At 36.0% G+C, this 24,316-nt stretch overlaps 1 protein-coding gene across 5 annotated transcripts in view; it reads left to right on the top strand.

The window, feature by feature from the left end:
* igsf9b (immunoglobulin superfamily member 9B) overlaps positions 1-24,316 on the top strand; it is an 86,372-nt gene that overhangs the window by 5,819 nt on the left and 56,237 nt on the right. For all 5 annotated transcript variants that reach the window (XM_023961470.1, XM_023961469.1, XM_023961471.1 and 2 more), the window contains exon 2: positions 13,005-13,202. In XM_023961470.1, coding sequence (XP_023817238.1) covers positions 13,005-13,202 — 198 coding nt within the window. The remainder of the gene's footprint in view (positions 1-13,004; positions 13,203-24,316) is intronic.

Here is a 24,316-nt window from a genome sequence, read left to right as displayed (position 1 = left end):
TGGAACTTTGTAGTTTTATTGAAGGTTAAAATAGAAAAATCAAAGTTTTACAAAAGCAAGACAGGTCCTTAATGACTAGCTATATTTGGGAACAATCATCTAATTCAGGTTAATCTAAAAACATCAGAATATCCTTAAAATATTAAAACATTTTAACCAATTAATTTACGAAGTGATATTCATATATCAAATACAACCATTACGCATACATTGAAATATGTCAAGGCTTATTTTCATGTAATTTTGATGTTATGGCTATAAAAAAACCCAAATTCAATACCTCAAAAAATGTAAATATTACATCAGACAAATGGCAGGCTCTAAAAAACTGTCTTAATTCCCATGGTTAGTTCACATTTTGCATGGATTAATGCAGTAATGCACTGTGATATGGAAATAGGGTTACAGTACGGAAGCCCATGTTTCATTGAAAGCTCAGGTGATCTGCATTATTGGGACTGGTATTATTCATCATCCAGTTGACGATATCTAAAATAGCTTTTAGTACCTTTGACAATTTGGACAGGTGCCATGTACTGCTGCAAAATAAAATAAGCATCTCTATAAAGTTTGTCAACAGATAACATGAATTTTTTTTAGATTTTTTTGTAGATGACTGGATTAACAATGACATGCAGTGGACCAACACCAGCAGCCAACATGGCACCCCAAAGCATCAGTCATTATGGAAACTTCTTACTGGACTTCAAAAACATGGATTCTCCACTCTTCTTCCTCCATTCCGAGACCTTTATTTCTAAATGAAATGCAAAATCTTATTTGGTGAAAAAGAGAGAACATTGAGCATTAGTCCAGCTCTTTTTCACCTCATCCCATGTCAGTGGCTTCTGCCTTTGTCTTTGATTTAGTGGTTTGACAGAAGGAATGTGACATTTGTAGTCCATGCTCATCCGTGTGAGTTTGCTCTTGATGCACCAAGTTCTGCTTCAGTCCCCTCCTTACCATGCTCCTCCAAATTTTTAAATGGTGTTGATAACTTTCTTCTCTGTATCAGTTAAGTTAGCTGTCTTCCCCAATATTGGAAAGCCTACTGACCCAGACTGATAGAGCATTTAAAGACTCGGGAAACATTTGCAGATGTTTGATTGACACCATACATTTCCAACATTGATTTTTTTCCATATTCTATTTTAAAGTTTGGTTAATTGGGATGAAGCCTGTTATTTAAGCAGAAAACAACTTTCTTTTTAAACTTGGTCTGATGTTGATCTTGATCTTTATTATTCTGAGCCATAATCATGCTGAAATCAAATGAAATAAAGTCTTAAAACGTTTCAGTTGATTTTATTTAATACACACATACAGGTTTCACTTTTTGAAATGACAGACAAAAAAATAGAAAATGTTAAGCCAAATTCAAAATTTTGAAAGACTCAGTCTGACGAAAATTATGCGTTTAGTGTTTATAACATGCTCTTTGGCTTTTTTCTCATGATGGTGAACATATATATGGAAATTTAAGCTTAAAATAGCATTGTTAAGTATTTCTTGAGTCAAGTCATGGTGAATCATGAGCAGGTGAAAAAATGCCATTGGATAAAGCTTGAAGGTGTGATCTAGAAGGTACAATGGCAAGCCGCAAGCTCCCTTCTCCACTACACTCTTATGCATCCACTTGCAGAAAAATAGATCCATGTACATGTATGTTTTTCTCATCTGTGCTTGCACCAGGCTCAAAACTGTATGGCTGGATAGCTCCAATATTGCTCTGCTTTTTTGTTGCACCGGTAATGTTAGGTTGGGGTTGTGAGGGGCTGTAAGCTAGCAGGAGAGAGTGTAAAACAGATGGATGATGGGGAATGGGGCCAGTCTTACTCCTCACCAATGGTCCCACTCACAACTCAGAGGTAAATTTCTTATGAAGTCCTGCCGCTCTGCAGAAGCTATGTCCTAGAAAACAAAAAAGGTTATTTTAATTTGGCTAAAACTGCATAATCATAATTAAAAGACAAGTGGGAATGCTTTTAGAATAGATCAAAAGATGATTGGAGTGGGACTTAAAGGATGCACTCGTATAAAAGCAATACAAAGTGGATTACAAGATAAACCAGTAAATTTACTATGTAAAGGATAATAAAACCAGCTCATATTCGTGCTGTGGTTCCCTTTAGAATCCTGTGTTAACGTCCAACTTTAAATGTCAAAAAGATGAAGGTTTACTCTATCATCAGGAGGAAAGTCATAAGAAGATCTGCTGTATTTTATTATTGATTTTAATTTATCCTTTTAAATTTGAGCTTTTCTCTTACTGTATTTGCTTTGATATAGCTTATGTCCAGGTGAACTGCCAAGTTAGGTGATTTAAAAAAACAACAACTCTGATATTGAACATAAAAACTTGCACAATTAACCATTTCCACGTTTTAGAACATTTTCAGACTGTTGTTGCTTTGTAATAGAAAAACCGGTACCTAATAACACGTTGGCTAAGCTAAAGCCAGTCTATTGTAACAGGTTTCTGTGAATTTGGGCTAAATTCACATAGAACCGTCTGATTAAAATTATGAAAACTAGAACTGCTGCATTTGTTATAAGCAAATAGTCTTGTTTTTTTCTTCTTCTAAATGATGGTGTATGGATATTTGCAAAGAAAGATGCTTCTTTCACAGTGATCAGTGAAACTGATAATAATCATATTGTTACAATTTTATGTTGTTCTAGAAAATAAATATATTTTTTTACTAATCATTTAAATACTTTTGAAGATGCAGCACACGGTGATAGTCTCACATAGGACACTTTGCCAAACAAGAATGTGAAAAAAACAACTAAAAAGGAGCCTTCCTAACTTCCCAGAGCCCCATCAGATTGAAATTGTTGCCATAGCGACAAGTGCAATGCAATGATCTCATCAGTTTTGCTTGCCAAAACAAACAATGCGTTCATATCAGGCTGTATTGAGCATTAGTAGCACCTATTATGTAATCAAATTTCCCTCCATTCATTTACGGATCCATTGCTAGTTTGGTGGGAAAAAAAGTATCAATTACATGACACAACTCCCTATCAAATGCTCATCTTCCACTGATCTGACCTACATATTTAATCATAAATTATAACACACATAGAAATATAATATACCCTCTTACCAAAATTTGAACCTCTATAGAGCATTCAAATGCTAATATACTTAAAGACATAGAAAAATATGTTGTCTGAATTTTTAATAGGAATATGTTTGGAGTATAAATGCTATTTCTAAATAAAAGCTATTGTAATGTAATCGAAACATTAATTTGTGTGGAAAATAATATTATGTGATCTTAAGTATCACTACAATTAAAATTTCTGTAAGCATTAAATCAGTGCAGCAACGTTTTTGCAAATATCTTCTAAGCTAGAGTGACTAGAATTACAAGTTAACCAATTTTTTTAGTTAGTGTTTGATATCCTTATTCCTTTTAGAATGTTTTTATTAAATGATGCATTTATTAGAAAGCATAGACTGTAGTATTATTTTCCACATGGCACTATACTTGGTTTTTGCCATCTTTCTGATTTAATGATCTTTTTTTTTTTTTACTGTTTTCTGTATTTTCTGTTTCTATTTCAGCATACTTTAATCAGAGACCATACAGAAATGATTTTCTGAATCGGTTCAGCTTTTTGTTATTGTTGCTCCTTTTTAATTTCCAGCAGACAAAAAGCATGACTTTCCCACTCAAATTCATTTTTTCCCCCCTCCTTCTGATCTGTACTTCATCTCAATCGTGAGAGTAAAGCTTAGTAATGAGCTTAAGAGTGGAACTGTGCTCATGCTGTGGATGGCAGACTCAGCACTGGGCATCTGCCAGCTCTCTTTGGCGATGACCCATACTCCCCTCCCCTCTGCTTCAGTCAGTCCAGTCCCAGTGGAGTTTGCAAACAAAGCCTGCAGCATTCTGGGGAAAAATTTTTTTTTCTTTTTTCTTTTTTAATGTGGTTTTGGTATAGCCACTCAACTCACTGGGTCTGCAAACATATGTAGTCCTTTAGAATTCATCAGAAGGGAAACAGAGGGAAGCAGAATCAGTCATTTTAGGTTAAGCTTCTATTTTTCAGTTTCCTTTGTGTGTTGTGAAAATATCAACTTCGATATATATAGTAGTCATGGTAATCCTATATAGAACTGAACAATTCTAAAAGCAAACGATGAGTCATTGTTCATTTGCTACACCTGTTTTTACTCATGTTTAAAGTTTACTTTGAATAAATTAGTTAAACTCTGAATATGCTGACATACTTACAGAAAATTTATAGATGATAGATTTAATCATCTGTGGTTGAACCTTATTAATAATAATTGTTCTTATGTGACCACTATTAGGTTGTGAAAAAGGTGTAAAAACAAACAGAAGGTAATCTGTTACACAAATGCAATTCTGAATATGTTTAATGAAAAAAAATCACAGCTTTGTTTTAAACAAAAAGAAAGGTGGTGAGAGTGCATGAATATGTTTGTCCCTGCTGGAGAGTTTGAAGTAGACACTTGAAAAACTCGAAAGCTCCCAATGAAATAAAGGATTAAACCAGAGCCTGACGTGCTCCTACTGATAGTTGCAGAAAATGCACTTGCAGGGTTCAGAAGCCCTGCTCTTAAAGAGTCATCCAGTGGGTTATTTTTTTATTTTTTTGGTCTTTATATTTTCAGCATCCCAATATTTTTTCAATCTACTTATAATGCTTTAATATAAAAAGTGAATTTTGCTCCCCTCTTTGTAGACCCGTTTAACTCATTCTTAATATATTATACTACATTTACTTTTGATTTATTGAAATAATTTTCTACTTTATAACCTTTATAGCAGGGGTGGCTAACCCTGGTCCTCAAGAGCCTCGACCATGTTTGTTTTCCAGCCCTCCCTGGACTGCTTGATTCTGACAACCTAAATCAGGTGTGTGTTCAGTCAATCAGGATGTGAAATCTCTTGAGTTAGCAAGCTGGTTAGGGAGAGTTGGAAAACAGGCTGGGTTGAGGCTCTTGAGGACCCTGCTTTATAGGTTGGGTTGGCTTCAGTTTATAGAAATCTGACTGTCAGTTGTGTAAATTAGGAGTTTTGTGATCTATTTTCTCTATTTTCTACTTTATGACATCTATACAAAGGAATGAATCTAAAAGAAGCTTCAATCAGACAAGCGATACTAGTGCACTAATAGAGGTTTCTGTTGCAGAAAATTTTTCATTACATGATTAGGATCAAATATCTTATTGGTTATTATAAAAAGGAATTTTTGACTCATTTTTGCTGCACATCTGCAAGAGTGGCTCCCTCTTCACCTCTGGTAAGTCCATCTCACTCATCCCTTTTTTTTATGTTTGTCTCCTCGCTGCATGTCCAAGCAGGTGTCAGCACATCCTTTGCACCCCTGACTGAGCATTGCCTGACAGTGTTGGGAGGCTGGGACATAGTCAATCAATAATAAAAAAAAAAATAGTGATAAGATCCAGCGGCGGACATAGCAGTTCGGGGGCCCCAGACGAACAACAACATGGGGCCCTCTACAGCGGTTGGATTAATTAGTTTAATTTAGAGGTTTTTTTTTATTTCTGACTTTTATTTTATTGTATCTGTCTTCCAGCACTTTTGGAAGAATGGCAACACATTTATTTTCCTCTTTTCATCGCCCCACGGATCACTATGCTTCATTTCACCAACATTTTCCTTTGAATCATCATTTCCTCTCTGCCAGTGTTGCCAAATAGTCACGGTTTTCCAGCCTAGAAATCGTCTAAAGACCACCAGACCTAACAAAAAACCCCACCCAAAATATTAATCAGTGGTTAATTAGTAGAAAATAATACTCCATCATTTATTACTTTCTGATCTGGTTGAAAGTCCAACTTTGTCCAACACATTTTTAATGAAATTAAATCCACAATATCTGCAGGCAGTCAGAGAAAAACATGCAATAACTTTACTACCAATCACTGATGTTTTCCTCATATATTAAAAAAAGGAAAGTGAAAAACCCCACAAATATTTAAACACTACAAGATTTTTAGTTTAACTTATCAGCCTATCATGAACAAAAGTGGATATTGTTCTTGTATTGTTACTTTTCATGAATTTAGGTGAGATAAAATATAAGCAATTGTCTTTGTAAAACATAAGAAAGAGGAGTTTGAGGATAATAATTATTAAATGATTAGAACCAAACCTCTAATTTGCATTTATGGAAAAGGTTAGTGGACACATTTATTTTATGATCAGTAGGCTTTAGATCTCATGACAGCAGGTTGAGGAAGACGACAGGTGAAGCACTGCCTGTCACCCGTCTCACCAGACTGCACTTGAAATGTGTTTCAACCAGGAAGTAAAAGCTCCCGAACCGACCCCAAACCGGTCAAGATTATGTCCATCCACCAAAAGCAATTTTTGCCCACAAAGTCAGAATTAAAACCACCCCATTGAGCAGGAAACCGCCCTGTCTGGCAATGCTGCCTCTGCTCGCTAACTTGCAATCAATATTCAGCCAATTCAGTGATTGGAGTGTTTTTTCATGACAGAGTAAAATAATTATGGATGTAAAATTTACTTTAGATCTAATTTTTCTTTTTTAAGTTTTCCGCTCAGGGCCCCTAGATAGTTGGGGGCCCCAGGCAATCGCAAACCTTTGCCTAATGGTAAGTCATTTGTAGGTAAAAGAAAAACTGCTTTGTTGGAACCACCAGAAACCAAATATTAAATACTGTATTTCAGTGTACTTATAAAGCTGTTTAAAAAAAAAAGTTTGACAGATAGAAATAGTTTAAATTTAAGTTGCAATTTATCAAAAGTGCAAAATTCTATCTTTTCAGGAACATTGTGAATCTTAAAATCTGCTGTTCTGAACACTTAACATGTCCTGTGGAGACTCCTGCTGCTCCATATTAATTGGTTCAGCAAAGTCAATACACGATTCAGTATAGAAGTCCCAAGAGGTGGCTAAAAGTCAACATCGCTAAACAAACACAATGTGTTTAAAATTGATTTCTTTCTTCAATCTGGGAATCAATGGTAAACTGAAATATAAATATATTATATCTTGGGAAATGTTATCATAATCCTAAATAGGGTTACCAAATCTCTGTGGTAAACGTGTTTTTTCAAGTGTCTGCTCGTGTGTTAGTGGGTGGAGTCACGATTTAAGACAAATGCCTTTATTTAGTGTTTTCCGTAGTGAGACGGTAAAGTTCTTGTCAGCAAACCATTAGGTCATGGTTGAGATACTGAACCCCAAACTTGCTACTGGTCTTCCAAGCGATGAGTCATTCCAAATTCTTCCTACTTTAGTTTTTCTGTTGTATCAAAATAAATGCCTTCAAAATATTTGTGAACTGCTGTCTGTGCATTGAGAACAACAACAACAACAAATCGAGCCCTGCAGACACACTATGAATGAAGTTTGTATAGTTGAGTAGTTTTGTAGAGATCATGTTCTCCACCAGATGTAATAGAGGAAACTGGTGGGGGAGAATGGTTATTAACTATGAATGACACTGGCAGGAACCTAAAACTCTTGACTTCCTAAATACACAAAGAAAGCCAAGGAAAAATAAGAACACCTAAATTGAAATTATTCTGTTGTGGGTTATGTTTTGTTTTAAATTCTGAGATTAACACAACTGCAGACCCACACAAGCGTACTGCTGCACAGACTAAGGCCATTCTCTGATGTGACCTTCAGTACATGCAGGCTGGCATTCAATTACCGCCCTGTCAGTGGCCCATCCAGCCCAGTGGCTGCGCGTCCTTGAGATTCTCTCTGCAGCCCATGTCCAGTTTATATTCCATTACAGTCCCCGCATCAGTTCGGCCTTAAACCCTCCTCATGCCCTCATTGAAATGAAGCATGCATGCAAAAAATCCAAAGCTTTATAATGTCTGATTCTCCCTACTCAGAGTCTGTGCCTGCAGTGACTGACACAAACTCTGGGCTGAATCACATCAAAGCAGTTGAAAATTAGATTTGAGCTTTTTTTGCTGTAAAATATTGTTCTGGGGTTCAGGAAAAGAGGCTTAGCGAGTTTATGCTAGAAAATCTGAGACTTGCTCATCTGAAATTGCCTAAGTGAACTCAGCTGAACTCAGTTTTTATATTGTGACTCTTGGAGCTTTATAAAGTCTATCGCTGCTCTTTATTTGCCTGATTATCATCCCAAATTTGCCCAGAAGGGGCTATTTACTGTACAGATCTGCAGTCATTATCAAAAGTATGGTGTGGGCTGGGTTTTGTGTTAAGAGTCATTTTGAGCTGGTGCCACTTGAAAGCTCTTGAGGATTTAACCATGCGTGCCTGTGCTACTCTGCAGGAATGATTTGACAGCTGTTGATTGACCTCGAGCAGACATCTCTTGTTGGTTTTCAAATTTTGTTATTATTATTAATATTATCATTATTTTTTGTGTATTGGTCAGCCTAATTCTGTTGCCGCTTCTCTTTTTTTCTTTTGCACACATAACCATCTTAAAGTATGGTTTAAGGATGAATAGGATTTAGCAATTAGCCTTTTAATCAATTTATCGTTTATAAATGGTTACCACAAATGGTTATTCTTGAAATCTGGATCCCATTTTGCTATTCTGATAGAGACATTTATTCAAATTTTTCAAGATTTGAATCTTTTTTCGATTTACACAGATCTAAAAGCTGAAAATGTAAGCCTAATATAGATGTTTAAAGTTGTTTTAATTTTTTTTAACCCAAATTGTTTTTTTTATGCTAAATCCCTTCATCCAGGAATTTATTTACACTTATGTATATTTATATAATGCTAAATTAAGTAGAGTCCTGGATTAAATGGTGTGTTGTGAATTAGGGGTTAAACTACGTATTTTCAAGAATTTCTGGACGGCAAAGTTAATTGTTTTCATGCAACTTTTATGGAGCAAATCAAATTATAGAGCGACTCAAAAGCAAAATCTTTTATTTGTGTGCACAAGATCTTTAAGAAGACAAAAAACATTTTGTCACAGAAAAGCATTTTAGATTAAAATTGTTTTTTTTTTAACCTTGTGTAAAGGTAATAAATATTTGTGGAATAAATTTTTGTGTGTGTATAATAATGATTTGAACTCTAGATAGCTACTCTAAATTATATTATGAAATACAAAAGTATATTTTAGACCAAAGATTAGAAAAATCCTTTTCAGCAATGCTCTTTTTTTAAACTTTCAGCCTTTTTTTTCTTAGAGGTGAATGTTTAAACTTTTAATTGAAAAAATAATTAGTGCAGTGGTCGATAATGTAGCTAAACAATCATTACTTGAAGCCCAAGCATTCACTCTGACTGACTCTTTGTAGGGCTGTCTGTTTAATCAGTGCCAAAGTCTACAGGGGATTAGTCTGACAATGATTTAGAAAACATTTATCAGTTAAACTAAAGTAAAAGGAAACAATTAATGATTTTTGAGACATCTGATTTAAGTAGATCCACCTTAAGAGGTTTGCAACTTCCACGCAAATCTGTTGTGTTCTTTCCAAAATGTCATTTTAGTTGACATTTAAGGTGCTAAAGCAATCACAAAATTGCAAGCAATTCTCAATTGCAAGCCAAAAATATTCCCCCCTGACCATGCTTCTATAAAACCTACTGCAGTCTCCGAGTCTTCACTGCAGTCACCAAACTGGTGCTGATTGTTGCCTTATGAGAAGCTCATAAAGGGAGGGGAGACATATTAGCCCTGTAATATTTTAAGGTCCTCAGAGTATATTCCGTATCCAAAACAAGTTCTCCCCACCACAAGCACCTTAAAATATTGTCAACTCAAACTTAAGCTGCTAAACTTATTCATCATAAACTGTCTGCAGAGAAAACAGTGGATTTTAGCATTCAAGTGCCAGAGAGCTTTAGCCTGTGTTTCATGTCAAGTGACTCTACTTATTTAAACTAAACAATGTGTCTAGTGTGTTTCATAAGGCATGCGTTTTTTTTTTGGAGAGGTAGAAAAGTAAGTTGAAAAACGAGTGAAGGGAACAGTTCTCCTTAGTTTTCTATGAGTACTGGCAAATGTATCTATTTTTTTCCATTCATGGGGTCCTTTATATAGTGTTCCTATTTACCTTTTTGTGAAAATTATGTGCTTCATATATACCCTGTTTTTCAGTTTTATGATTTGCTAGAGGAAAAGCATCGCTCCTTTAAAAGGGAAACCTCTTTTCATCTTTTTAGTTTAAATAGTTGCAAGTACAGAGTAAAAGTTGATCAAATTTTTAGTGGTGTTAATGCAGATCTGAAGTTATTAAATATTTGTCTGGATCAAATTAACAAAACAAAACGTAAGTGATAGGGATTTTTATTTTAGCAATCATGCTTTTTGAACTTTACAGAGGCAGAAAAATGTAAATTTCGTCATTATAAGTGAGTATTTGGTTATGATTTATAATTTAATGAAAGACACATCATCTTCTGAATTCTTTTTTACGATAAAAATCTTTTTATATGTATAGTTGATGGGTAAAGTCACATGTTTTGAACACCTAATGTCTTTTTTTGATGTTTGAGCACACTATTTTTAAAAGTTTAAAGGTTTTCAACATTAAAATTCTCTGAAGACATATTTATATTATTTTGTAGGACTTTTACACAAAATTCACTTGATTTATACTTTTCTAAGGAAATCAGATCTCAATCAAAATTTGAATTGTGTCTTTGTAATTTTGGAATGTGTCAGATTCAAAACAGGGACAAGTATCTTTGAACCCAGTCATGGTATGATGTGGTGCAGAAATGTATTTATGAAAATGTTACAAAGCGGCATGGGGCTCTGTGGAAAAAAAAAAAAAAAAAGAGTTGAAAGGGATAGTTTGAGCAGATCTTTTCAGTGCCTCTGATTGGATGACTAGGAGAATTTTAGGATATACACTAAGTTCTGGTTTTTGTTTCGAATAAAGGTCCTATTTAGCCACACATGCCATAAAAACAGCAAGGGAGATTCCAGCACAGACGCATGTGACCAGCAAACCACATCTTTGTTTCAGAATGTATCATTTGGATAAATCTGCTGTGCTACAGTGCAGAATCTGTGCTGGCTTAAATGAACAAAGTGGATTAACTCTGTTACTGGATAATAGAGATTGAACTGGTAAACACAATTACTAAAGGGCATTTCTAGTATGAACGGCACCCTTAAAAAGCCCCCACCCCCCACTCACAGCCCCAAACACCTCCTTAAATGAGTGTCTTTGTTTCCTCAGAGAAACTTTGTTTTCCATTGATATATTTGTTCCATTGAAACATTGTCAGGTTGTTGCTCATTTGGACTACAAGCAATCGGAATTCTTTCAGAAACTCACAATTTTACAAAACAAAAAATAATTCTGCATATGATTGTTTGTGTGTGAGTGTCTGTGATTGGGCAAATATTATTTCATACTAAGGGCACAATAATAATGAGGCGGAGGGAGCTTTCTGAATAATACTGAAATACTGTTTAAAGCATTAAGACCCTGGGCAACTGCCCACTGTGCCTATGCCTAAATCAGCCACGGCATGTGGCCTGTATGGGCAAAGTGAGAGCTTTGCACGTTAAACTTTATTTTTTTGACGGTGACAAAATTGTGTTTTGGTTTGGATTTTAGTGTAAAAGAAAAGCAAACATCATTATTGACCGAAGCGACAGGACTACTTAGACCTGTAATTCCTCTCTGTCCTTAGTACACGTTTTTAGTGAAAATTAGTCCTGATAATGCAAATGATACTGCTAATGAAAGCGTTAAGTTATTCAGCTGGTGGTCCTCTGGAGGGAAACGTCAGCATGTCTCTTGATCCCTGAAGCAATTTTTTTCCCTCCCCCCCTCATTGGGTGAGGGCTGGTAGTCATCCTGCTCTGACGGTGGACATGCAGTCGGCTCAAAGACAGCGGGGGTGGCAGTTGCAGAAAATCCATTCCCAGAATGAGCGTTCTGCTGAGGCAGGTATGCCGACCTTTGAGTTGTCTGATAGGTCAATGCTCGGCAGCGTGCCAGGACATTCGTGGCCAAACGCCAGGCCTGGTGGTGCAGATACTAAAGCCCATCTGAGCAACAGCCAGCTATGATCAATGGAACCCCCTTTGGCAGCTCATTGATAGCATACAGTATGGTACCACCACTAACGCTCATCAACAGATGCAGGTGACAGATGACAATAGGGTCATGATAAGGCTCTAAAAAGAGAGGCTCTACCTCTGTGCCTGGCAGCTGCTCAGACTGCGTGGTCTGCTTTGTACAGTGCCTTACACTTTAAACAAAATATACCTCCAATCGATCTCTTGTTTTGGCACTTGAGTATTGTTTATGAATTAGTCTTGTGTGGCTTGAACCAGATAAGATTTTCCTGCTTGTGCTGCAGGAATTCTATGCATGAGGATTATCCCGCACCATGCTTTTCTGCACATGACACTCCAGCACTGCTGAGTTTAAAGACCCACTCCCACTTTTTTAGCATGTAGCATTCTTCTCATGATGGAGGACATACAGTATATAAAGAAAAATTAGAATAGAATTACATTTCTGAGTATGTCTTTATTCAAATTGGAGCAGACAGAACAATGTCTTTGGGAAAAGCTTATAGCTGTGACATAGGAGCTATAGTCGGCGGGCCACAAGTTCTCTTCTCCGCTCCATTCCGAATGACCGGCTTAAAGACAAATAGGTCCATATAGGTCTTGGTCTTCCTCATCTGATCTGGGATCTGGCTCAGAAATGAACGGCTGGATAGATTCAATTTGGCTTGTAATTGTTGTTGCACCCGTTGCAAGATTAAGGTTGTGAGGGGCTGTAAGATAGAGGGAGGAAGTGTAAACCAAGGGATGATAGGAAAAGAGGACCTGCTGACTGAGCCAGCAGTCTTGGCCACAACTCAGAGGCAAATTTCAGATGAACTAATGCTGCTCTGCAGAAACTATATCCTAAAAAAACTACAGGTTATTAGATTTTTCTTAAAACTGCAGAATCATAAATAAAAGACAACTGGAATTTTTTTTAAATAATAAAAAGACGACCCAAGTGGGACTTTAAAGTTTCTTTCCCCCCCCCCTGCAGGTGCCCACGGCGTTAGAGAGGAGCCCCGCTTTGTGACGGCACGCGCCGGAGAGAGCGTGATCCTGGGGTGTGACGTGTCCCCTCCCCTGGATGGCCAGCAGCCGCCTTATGTGGTGGAATGGTTCAAGTTTGGAGTCCCTATTCCCTTCTTCATCTACTTCCGCTTCTACCCTCCTCATGTGGACCCAGAGTACACTGGTGAGATCAAACCCAGTAGATTTTGTGTTGTGGAGTCTGTCTTCATGGGGATTTCAGAGCGTCCTGCAAATGTTTTTAGTACACAAGCACACTAAATCCATAATGCTGTTATGTACCCAGCATAGTGTAAAGCATGGAGTTGACAGAATTTCATGCTGTTTATGGTAGAAAATGTTTCTCTTCCCATGGATAAGCAGCTCTGGCTTTACCAAAACCAAAAGCCTTGATTAAACAAAACCCAAAGATGCTCATCACAAAATTTCTTCAGATTAATGGAAGCTTTCAGTTATCATTTTCAATAAAAAAAAAAAAAATATATATATATATAGGAATGCAAGCATAGGTTCCTTTTCTTAATTTGGTTTATTACTTGCAAAGATGTTCCTTTTTTTTTAGATAAAAGAATTATCTCCATTAGATTTTCCCTTTTTCTCCGTCTGTTACACCCTATCCTGTCTTAACAGGATAGGGTGGAGGTCATCTTTACACAAATATACCGTATTTTCCGGACTTAAAGTCGCTCCGGAGTATAAGTCGCACCAGCCCAAAAATGCTTTATAAAGTAGAAAAAAAAACACAGATAAGTCGCACTGGACTATAAGTCGCATTTTGACGGGAAATTTATTTTACAAAATCTGAGACCAAGAACTAATAACTTGCACAACCTCATATGACACAATCATAGCAGACTGTTTATCTCATAATTTCACAGTAATTCTTTCTCATACTTATTTATTTATTCCTTTCATGAAGCATCATTGGCCAACTAATACTCTGTTTTCATCCTGTATTTGTAAAAAAATAGTTGTCATTTTTATTGCATTTCGGAATCTATGAAATCCTTGGAAAAAAGAATATTATGTTGTTAGCCTTCAAGATCTTATTGTAAAAAAAGTTTGCTGATTCTCTGAGTCACTTAACATACTCTTAACACTTAACACCTCATACATCAAATTTAGCCAGGAACATCATCTCTGTTCCTCACAAATGAACATAACAGGAGGGTTAACAATGTATTTATTTCAATTTAGTTCTAATATAAGTCGCTGCGGAGTATAAGTCGCACCCCTTGCCAAACTATGAAAAAAAGGGTGACTTATAGTCCGGAAAATACGGTAACATAGGAAAGGATGAAAAAAAACTTGACATAAAAAGAAAGGGATCAGATAAATTAAATTGTATTTTCTATCTCTTGCTAAGAAGGATGAGGCTTGGAGGAAAAAAAGGAATCATAGTATTTTACTAATCCAGAGGCCATAATGTTTATTTAGTCGCCTCCACAACCATCAGCATGATGTTGAACTGAAGATTGTTGTTGATTCAGGTTTTACTTCTATGTTATTTGAATGTCTGACCCCTTTGAAAGCTATTAAAATGTGAACAGACATTCCCTACACTGCTCCAGTGATTCTCACCAACGTTATGTAGTTACTGTTTAGTGTCAGTTTTTCTTGTCAAGCTTTGAAAATGAAAATAAAAACGTATAATGTGTCTCAACAATAAAGGATCAAAGCAAATGATGTTCTGAAGCATTAACGCAAATACAGCTGTCAGGAAATAAACGGGCAATTAAAACCAAACAACCCTGTCTTCGGAAACGCTCACAATAGAAAATCCTTGTAGAAATTTACTGCTGTGAGCAGAAATGACTTACAATATCTGTCCTGTCAGTGTCAAACCTGGAGGAACTTCTTGCTTAATTTGAGTATAATAATAATATTATTATTATTATTATTATTATAACTATGTTATGTAATCCCAGTAGTTTAAAATAATTGTTTAGTTACAAGGTAATTAAAAAGGTTTGATGTTTTTTCCTGACATTTTTGTGAAAAGTCTGGAAAGTTTCACAACTACCAAGGTTCCAAATAGTCACAATATGTGCTTTGAAATTTTGGTGCTTATCAATGAAACCATAAACTAATTTGGACTGTTAGTAAAATGTAACATGAATGTATTTTTTTCCTTTTTGTTTTACTGTTGCTGTTCTTTTTAGTTTTGTCTTAAAGTGTACTTTACCTCTAAAGCTGATGGGTATTGTAGTGAAAGGTTGGATGTCTTAAATCATCTCATAGCATTTTTATTAGTTTTTAAGGTATCGATTACTTTGCACTGCTGACGACTCAATCAAAGTTCTTGCTGAGAGCAGAACAAATTCTGACAAGCGATTTCAAATAAATTGCCTTGCAAATCTTTTTCATTCGCAAGGCTGACTTACAATTAGGTCCTAATAACTCTGGTGTTTGGGTCTTGGTATAGGTGGTGTTTGTGAAGATTGGGGCCCTTTTAGTTTTTTTTTTTTAATGTCAAGCTGTGCTTGCTGTTTTCTCTGTCCATTCACACCCATTGCATCATTTTTGTGTGACAGTCTTGGTTTTGTTATTTGCTCTTTTTTCATGCTTCATTGGAGGTTATTATAAAACATATGTATGATGTCTATATGTACAACATATACTTCTGCACGCCACATTAAAGCCTGTAAGTTGTTAGACTACGTGCTTATATAGTAGTCCATATAGAGCCCGCAGCAGCAAACTGAAAAACTGTAGCATGTGGAAAACTGCAAATTTACAATATTTTTCGCCAAAAATATTTTCATATAAGTATTATATATTCTATCTATCTATCTATCTATCTATCTATCTATCTATCTATCTATCTATCTATCTATCTATCTATCTATCTATCTATCTATCTATCTATCTATCTATCTATCTATCTATCTATCTATCTATCTATCTATCTATCTATCTATCTATCTATCTATCTATCTATCTATCTATCTATCTATCTATCTATCTATCTATCTATCTATCTATCTATCTATCTATCTATCTATCTATCTATCTATCTATCTATCTAGTACACTATAAGTGCACTGTTGAAGGTCCTAAAAATGTCAATGAATGGCAGTTAAGGGTTTTTGTTTTGATTTGCAGTTGTTAAGAGTTCAGAAACATAAAGACACCCACTCATGATGAAATTTGAGGTTTTGGTATTTTTATTACATTCTTGAAATAATTTTTTGATGATGGGTATATTTAAAAAAATGAGGCTTAAAATTGCATTTCTGAGTATTTCTTTATTCAATTCATTGAGAATTGGGAGCAGACGAAAAAATGCAGTTTGAAAATGGTTGTATATGTGCTGTAGAATCTATTATGGCAAGCCACAAGCTCCCTGCTCTGCTTCATACTCATGTTTTTCTCAGTCGCTTTAGTACAATTCTCAGATCAGAATTAAAGTTTGCAAATACATGTGTGCATTTCTCAAAACAATTTGTACAAACAGCAAAACACCATGGATTTTTCGCAAAAGTCTGTAACTTGCACAAAATCTTTAGTTCATCTCTCAAAACTAAGTCTTTATGTCATTGAACATGTCAGTGTCATCAGAATGTCAGGTCCTTGTGTCATTGTCTACGAACAAGACAGTCAAATTACTTAGTCATGTTGTCAATATAACTGTGTACTTTAGAGGGAGGTTCTGATGTTAACTATGGCTAAAGTTTTGATGACAATTATTGTAAAATGTAAGTTACACCTTTTTGTTTGATTGCAAGAGACTGGACAAGATTCACATTTACACTTTTATTGTTCATATTGTAATTTGTTGACAGACCATGTCATACCAGCATAGAAAAAAACGACTGCAAACAGTAACACAAAAGGATAAAAAAGATAGGACAATATTCTGTACAACAGTACAGGCAGTGCAGTAGGAATTGGTGTGGTCTTCCTACAGCTCTTGTTGTTCCTGTATGTTAGGCCACAAATTCTCATCCACATCACAGCAAATATCCTCTCTTGCAATGGAGCGAAATATGTTTGTTACATTATGACAACTTGGTCAACCATTTTGCAGTTATTCACTTATACGATGAACTAATGACTAGGTGTTTTGAGGAATAAGACTATTGTACAGTGAACTATAATTATATAGTTTTGAAAACATTTTGATTTTGATCAACATGACATAAACAATTGATAATGTAGCAAAGAGCAGAGAATTGTACATAATCATTTGCATGGATGTACCAAAGCAATTGCAACTTGTTCAAAGAAGTGAGAAACTGCTTATATGATGTGCACAAGTGACATCATGATGTCAAGATTGAACAAATAGTTTTGGGAATTTCATTCTGATCTGAGAATTGTACTAAAGCGACTGAGAAAAACTGTAAGACAACCTAAACCTGGTGTCCCAAAAAAACAAAAACCTAGGAGACATCACAAAAATTAATTGTCTGGGCTGTGTAAGCATTAGAAGCAAGAACGGAATAGCTTCAAATAGTCACTGAGTTACATTTCTCTTTCATTCAAGTTTCCAGTCTAGACCCTGGCTGGAAATGAAAATGTGTCTCTCTTTACACTTTTTCCATAATCATGAGTAGTATAAGTCTTGATAATTTTCAGTTTAACAATATAATTTTTCCCATCACAGTCCCTGCCCATTTGCAAGAATTAGACAATGGCTAAAAAATGAATTAGTTTTCTTAATCAAACCTTGTAGTTTTATTTCAACATTTGATATTTAAATTGATTTAAAGTTAAGGTATGCTCATCTCCTTGACAAATTGCAGGTGTCTTTGTCCTGCCTGTTTGCTAAAGTTCATCTATAGTTCAGTGATGTCATATCAAGCCAAGATGGCAGTGAGATCTGTGTTAAAAATATGGGCATCAGTTGAACCCAGAACAGACCAACGGATGGCGTCACTTCAAAGAAAATACTCTCTTTTAGGGCCCTCCTTGAATGGATATTCATAGAAATGTTTTTGGAGTTTGTCATCCTCTGATTGCTTTTTCTAATTCACTTTGTGGGGATAAACACAAGTACCACCTCCAAAATAAACTCTGTTTTACTACGTTTTGCTCTAGTTGCTCCTAAGAAAAATGTTTTGCTCTTTAAGTGCAACCTTCAGGAACTAATTACCGTTGCCCGTCAGTTGTTTGGAGCTTGGCTTCCTCTTATGAAGTGAGATTCAAATTTTTATGTTGAAATCTGTTGCAGCTTTTTTTTTTTGGCCAAAGTGATGCAAAAAATGGCATGAGTCTCAGTCCAAACATGAAAGTTAGGGATGGTAAAAACAAAGGCATGGATGGTGCAAAGCTTCCTAGAGTGAAACAAAAAAAACGCTGAACAGAGCAACTCATTTCCCATTTGATCCACCGTTCAGTACTTTTAAAACTAGGGCAAGACTTTTACGTTATTCTCAGCTAGACTGAAAATCTCCTGTTGCCACAAGACACATTTGATTTCTTACTGTGGGAAACTGGATGGTCTTCAGGATCTTTGAGAAGACAGAAAATTGCCAGAACAATGACAGAAGTGATCCAAGCCCTACTACTTAAACCTAAACAAAACACATGAAAACCTTAAAACTGATTGGTTCACCTATGGAAATACTGTGAAATAAGTGTGAGCTTCAGGACAAAAAAGTTTTAATGTAGCAGAAAGGTGCATCACAAGAAAGTGAACAAAATCCTCTGTTTCAGAAATGGTCCATGAACAGATGCATCATGATTATGGTCACTCTCATAACAAAGATTAAAGCTTGTTTTGGGGATTGAATTCTCTTGGTGTCATGGGATTCTGTGATATTCTTTATGGCGTTTTAAATATCCTCATGTGGCCTAAGAGCTTATTTGGACTATTTCCATGAATTATCACTCAGTAGAAAAAAAATGGATGAGTTTAGTAAATTTGATTATGTTGCCCAGCTGCTACCCAAACAACAATATTTGTAGAGCATTTTGTACATAGCAATGTTTCAAAAACACTTCTCACAATGCAGGGTTTGAGCATTAGGCTCTAGTAAGGTCATTCTGTATGTATTTGTCTGGGGTCAAGAGCATCTCACAAAACTTTGACTGAAGGAGAAGTTGTTTTTAAAAAAAATCAAAACTTAACACAATATGAGTTTGTTTTTGTGAATTATTTAAACTAATTACTCTTCTTAAATAAATAAGCAATGTCTTTCTTTCTATATAAGGTTAAGGGTGTAACTAAACTTGTTGGTAAACAGCTGTGGTCAAAAAGGATAATTTATTCACAGAACAGATAGAAACATGAACTAAATTTGAACCAATTCCCAAAATGCGCTGGAGGACCTAATCTCACTCCACCTCAGTTGTAGTACAAATGATACGTATCAAAGTGTCATGCAAAATATCCATCGCATCATTTACTCGAAAAGAGAAAAAAAATTAAGTTGATTTTCAGGCATGTTAAAATAAACTTGCCAAAAGACAAACAGTTTGACCCTTTTTTTGTCTGATAAAACGACAATCGTTGTTCCATATTTGTCTGCGGCTCAATTGCCGCTACATTCCTACTCTTTACGTCAGCCGTTTTGGTTCAGTTGCTCTGCTCTAAGAATAGATTGCATTCAGACTGAGGAATCTCAGAGCGATGTGATTGGAAACTAACTGAAACCACCTCGAAAGATGGGTCCGAGAGCGGTTCCTGATCCCGGACCAGGGTCGGCTTGGGTGTATTTAAACCGAAAATTTGTTCCGGATTATCAGGGGAAACGAACTCTGGTTCACTTTAAGCAGAACAAATGTGTCCAGTCTGAAGACACTGCTGTCTATGCGTAATTTTAATGTCAATATCTTACTAATTTTGTCTTTTGATTAATTGCAATTAACTTCCATGTGATGACATGAAATTCTTAAAAACAAAAACAAAAATGAAGTGCTGCATTTTAAAGGATAATTAGAATGTCTTAAATTTGAGCTTGTGCCCATCTAGTAAGTTCAGTTTTGCATTAAGTGCTTTCACAACAATAAGTCTACAAAATCTGCCTAGTTTATCCGTAAAACACTGGATTGTCAGCTTAAAAGCAATTTTCAAATGTGTGGATGAGCTTTTGATGCTTTCATGCATCTCAGGCTTTGTTTTCTATTTTAGTATTGCAAGGAATTGTGGGATTGAATAATTTTCTTTACTTTCAGAGGGAATAGTCTGGTAGATCTCCTGCTAAAATAGATAATAAAAGATGCACTGGGCGCTTCTTTTGTCTCTTAGTTACTGAATTATAACGGGTCTTTCCTTTGTCTGAAAGAGGGTTGGAGCAGCATACACAATAATTGTATGCAAACGTGTATGTGTGGTGTGTTGAAACAGTCAAATGGAGCATTTTTCTTAAAATTAAAGAGGGGGAAAATATTAACTTTCTTTCTAAAGCTTAGCTGACTAATGAATGCAGCAAACATGTCATAGAAGAGTAGAACAATGTCACTGCAATTAGAGGCAGCTCTATGGAGAAAAAAAAAAAACTAAATTATTTCGTCTCCTCATGCAGATGGAAACTCATGCCAGTAATTGTGGCAGTTTCAGACAGCCATATGTCCCAATTAATAAAAAAAAGAAGGACCAGTTTACAGTACATTTACTTGATCCACTTTTCTAAAGTCTGTGTGAAATGTTTGTTATTGTGGGAAGTTACTACGGCAACAGAAAAAAAAATATTGATTTGTCTTTTTTAGAAACATGAAAAAAAATCCAAAAATCAGAAAACAACTGCTCCATAAATTTATGATGAAATTACAGTCAATACTCCTACTAAACTTTGTTATATTAGAGTGTAAACTGAGCCTTAAAGTTCCTGTTTCCTACCACGTCAGAATACAGCCCTGTGGTGTCATTCTTGTTTTTTTCCCAATTGACTTTGGCGTTCTGACTTCTTATTGACAAAACACTTTTGGTTCAGGTAATCAGCGGCAGGTAGCAAATTTCTCTGAAAAACCACCAGGACGGTAACTTTTTCAAATTGAATGGCATGATTCCACATCTACATGTTCTTTTTTTTAGAATACTATTAAAAGTATGTCATCTTTAACAGAAAAAAAGAAAACATGCTTTTAAAATGATATAAATACATTTTTGAAACCAAATATAATATGAAATATCCAAAAACTATATTTTTTTTGCTATTCTTCCCTATTGGATAAAAGAGATGTTTTATAGCAGTTCTGCTGAACATCATAATGGAATGGAGTTCACACAGCATTTAAAACAGCTGTACTTGAAAAATCTTAATATTTGAAGAATGCTGTGGCATGACTTTTATGGATTCTTTTCATTTTTAAGATAGTTTTTGAACTCTTCATTGATCGTTTTTGTCACATCAGAAGATAACGTTTTTTTGTTTCTCTGTTTTTTTGCCCAACAAAGCTATAGTGTGATCTGAAGATCGTGTTAGAGCTGTGTGTCCTCAGAGGAGACAAACTTGTAGCGTCTAAGTGGTCCATGCCCAGGGGGGCGGTCTTTCCGTGGATACAGCGCTGTTAACTCTGTTTACAGCCTCACCCTCTCACTCCTTGACAAATGGGAGATCAGGTTGATTCCTACCCTTCACGCCACCACTTGTCTCCCTCAGCACGTCAGGTAAAAATAGACCTGACTTTTAAAGACAACCTACCTTTTGACTGTGAGACAGCACGTCCCTCTCCTTCTGCCTTCTGTTTGCTTTATTGATTTTTGGCTAATAAAAATAAAATGTCTGTTTCTGAGCCCAGCATCAGGGTAGGGTGTCTGTCTCTAGCACTCAGGTTTGCTGGTATAGTCATTTCGGACCACCCCAGATGTCTGGAACAGGAAGCTGTGCTTACAGTACATCTACACATCAAAGTTGGGCAAAATGCTCCATCTCTGAGCGCTTGTCAAACAGAGCAGAAGCAAATGTGTTAGTCTGCTGGGCTGTCAGCGGCAGCCATGTCAGCAGCAGGCTGGAAGCTTGAAGACAGACAGCTTAGCAGCTGAGGGTTTCTCCATGCTTACTTTCCTGAACGTCTCTGCTCTCTTGTGATTTTCTCCCTTCAGAATTCCAATTTATCCTGAGCTTTGAAGTAGGAGGAGGTGGGAAATGAAAACTTCCACCAGAAGTGAGATTTCTGTGAATTGCAGGATATCTCCACAGTGGCACCAAATATTTTAATTTAATTAAAAGGAAGCTGTGGTTGAGCAAAAAAACAACAACAACAACTTTTCGAGCTTGATGGGTGTTACGTAATGTTGAAACACCATGATCTTTAAACTGTTAAAAGAATGGCTAGGTGTCGTATGGAATTAGATCAGCTTTTGAGGTGCTTGATGTTAAGCAATGACATATGTATTTGCACTGAAACATCTGAAACATTTAAAATTGCTCAAAAAGTCTGTTTTAAAAGAGCAACAGTTCTTGAACTTTATTAACTATGTTGCTTTTTATTTTTCCTCTTAATTTTTTAGCAGGTATGGATCAGAAGCATGATGGACCTAAAATTCACAATCCCAGACTGGAATGAAATGTAACCATTGATTTATATATATTTTAACAGCTTTTAAGCTTAAAAACAGTTTGCAGCCCTTAAATTACATTTAAAACAATTGTAGTCGTTTGTACAATAATTGAGAAGCTGCTTTGGCATCAAAACTTCGTTGGACTACTGCACTTTATGAGTTTTTATGTACGCAAAATAAAAATAAAACTCCAACATTGATAATATCTTTGGATCAACACAGTCTGCTCAAAAGCTGCAGCACAGTATGTATCAGGTCAAAGGTTAAAACAAATAAACCGAAATGTCTCAGAATTAGATCGGGGCAAAATAATATTTTGCAGTCACTGATTCTGCAAGTTCTCCTACCTAAAAAGCTGGGAGAGGCCTTTAATGTTCACCATAGGCCCTCGATCCTTTAACACCAGAGCTTTAGCCCTGGTGTTGACGCTCTTTAAATCACAGTAACCCATTGACTGTTTCTGCTAATCATAATCTTCCAACAGATTATGACGATGAATCTGATTCTTCCGCTAATACTACAGGGTTAGACAGTCAGACTGAGAAGAGTTCAACTTTTGGAGCAATTTTTAGAAAATTGAATAAATATAAGATACAATCTTCCTCCATTTAGGCTTCTTGTACAACCTCACATTTTAGGGTACAAATGATCTTGAGAACATGCTAGGCTGTCATGGATTTTAAATCCTGCAGTAGTTCAAAAGTCCCCATGCTTAAACCAGTGCATGTCCAAGCCGAAAGTTTGCCGGAGACCATCTCGACAACCTAGAGGAGGATTGGGAAATGTCATGTGGTCAAATGAGACCAAAATGGAACTCTTGGTAGAAACACCAATTGCTGCGTTTGGAAGGGGAAGAATCCTGAGTTGCATCACTGGAACACCTTACCCACATCATCTGGGCAAAGAAGGAGTGGCTACGTAAAAAGTATTTCAAGGTTCTGGAGTGGCCTGTAGGCAGTGTCTGGACCTCAGTTCAGTAGAGAATATTTGGAGGGAGTTGAGACCCATGTTGCCCAGCAACAGCCCCAAAACATCAAAGTTCTTGTGAAGATCTGCATGGAAGAATGGACCAAAATAGCAGCTACAGTGTGTGCAGTGAAAACCTACAGGAAATGATTGACATCTATTATTACCAATAAGGGTTACATTACAAAGGATTGAGATAAACTTTTGTTATTGACTGAATTGTTTATTTTCTGTACCGTTATACAAATCAATGCTTCAAAAATCAGACATTGTGATTTTTTGGATTTTTTTTTTTTACAATTTGTCTCAAAACTGAGGACTACACATGACAAACATTACAGACCTCTTTTCAATTTATGTGGGACAACCTGCAGAATTGATGACTACCGTTGCCCTGCTGTATATCTTCTTTGTAGAAATGTGTTTGCAGTCTAGAAGGCTGCGTTTTCTTAGTTTCAAAAGAAACTTACAAACTGATGATGGCTTCACAAAGTAATAAATATGAGACTGACATATTGACCTAGGTACCTACAATAACATCAATAACTTAAATACTGAACAACTTATGATCAAGCTTCAAACATTCCACTTCCTTTTAGTTTCAGTTTCCTTTTAAGGTGCTGCTAACTTTGTTGCTAGACTACTTATTTTCTGCATTCAGCACCGTGTTCCAGCTGTGGTCATAAATTCAATAAACACACCCGTAATTTCATTATGTAAATCATGGATCTTTTTGTAATAACGTGTGCGCTCTTTTTTTAGCTTGTGATCTTTTATTAGATCGAAGATGTCAGGGTGCATGAAGCAGCAATGAAATGTTCGATGCTTTTAATGACCAGACTGCCAAAATATGTGCAAATACT

This window comes from Oryzias latipes, chromosome 13 (genome assembly GCF_002234675.1).
Source record: "Oryzias latipes chromosome 13, ASM223467v1".
Taxonomy (NCBI): Eukaryota; Metazoa; Chordata; class Actinopteri; order Beloniformes; family Adrianichthyidae; genus Oryzias; species Oryzias latipes.
This window is presented reverse-complemented; position numbering and strand designations above follow the sequence as displayed.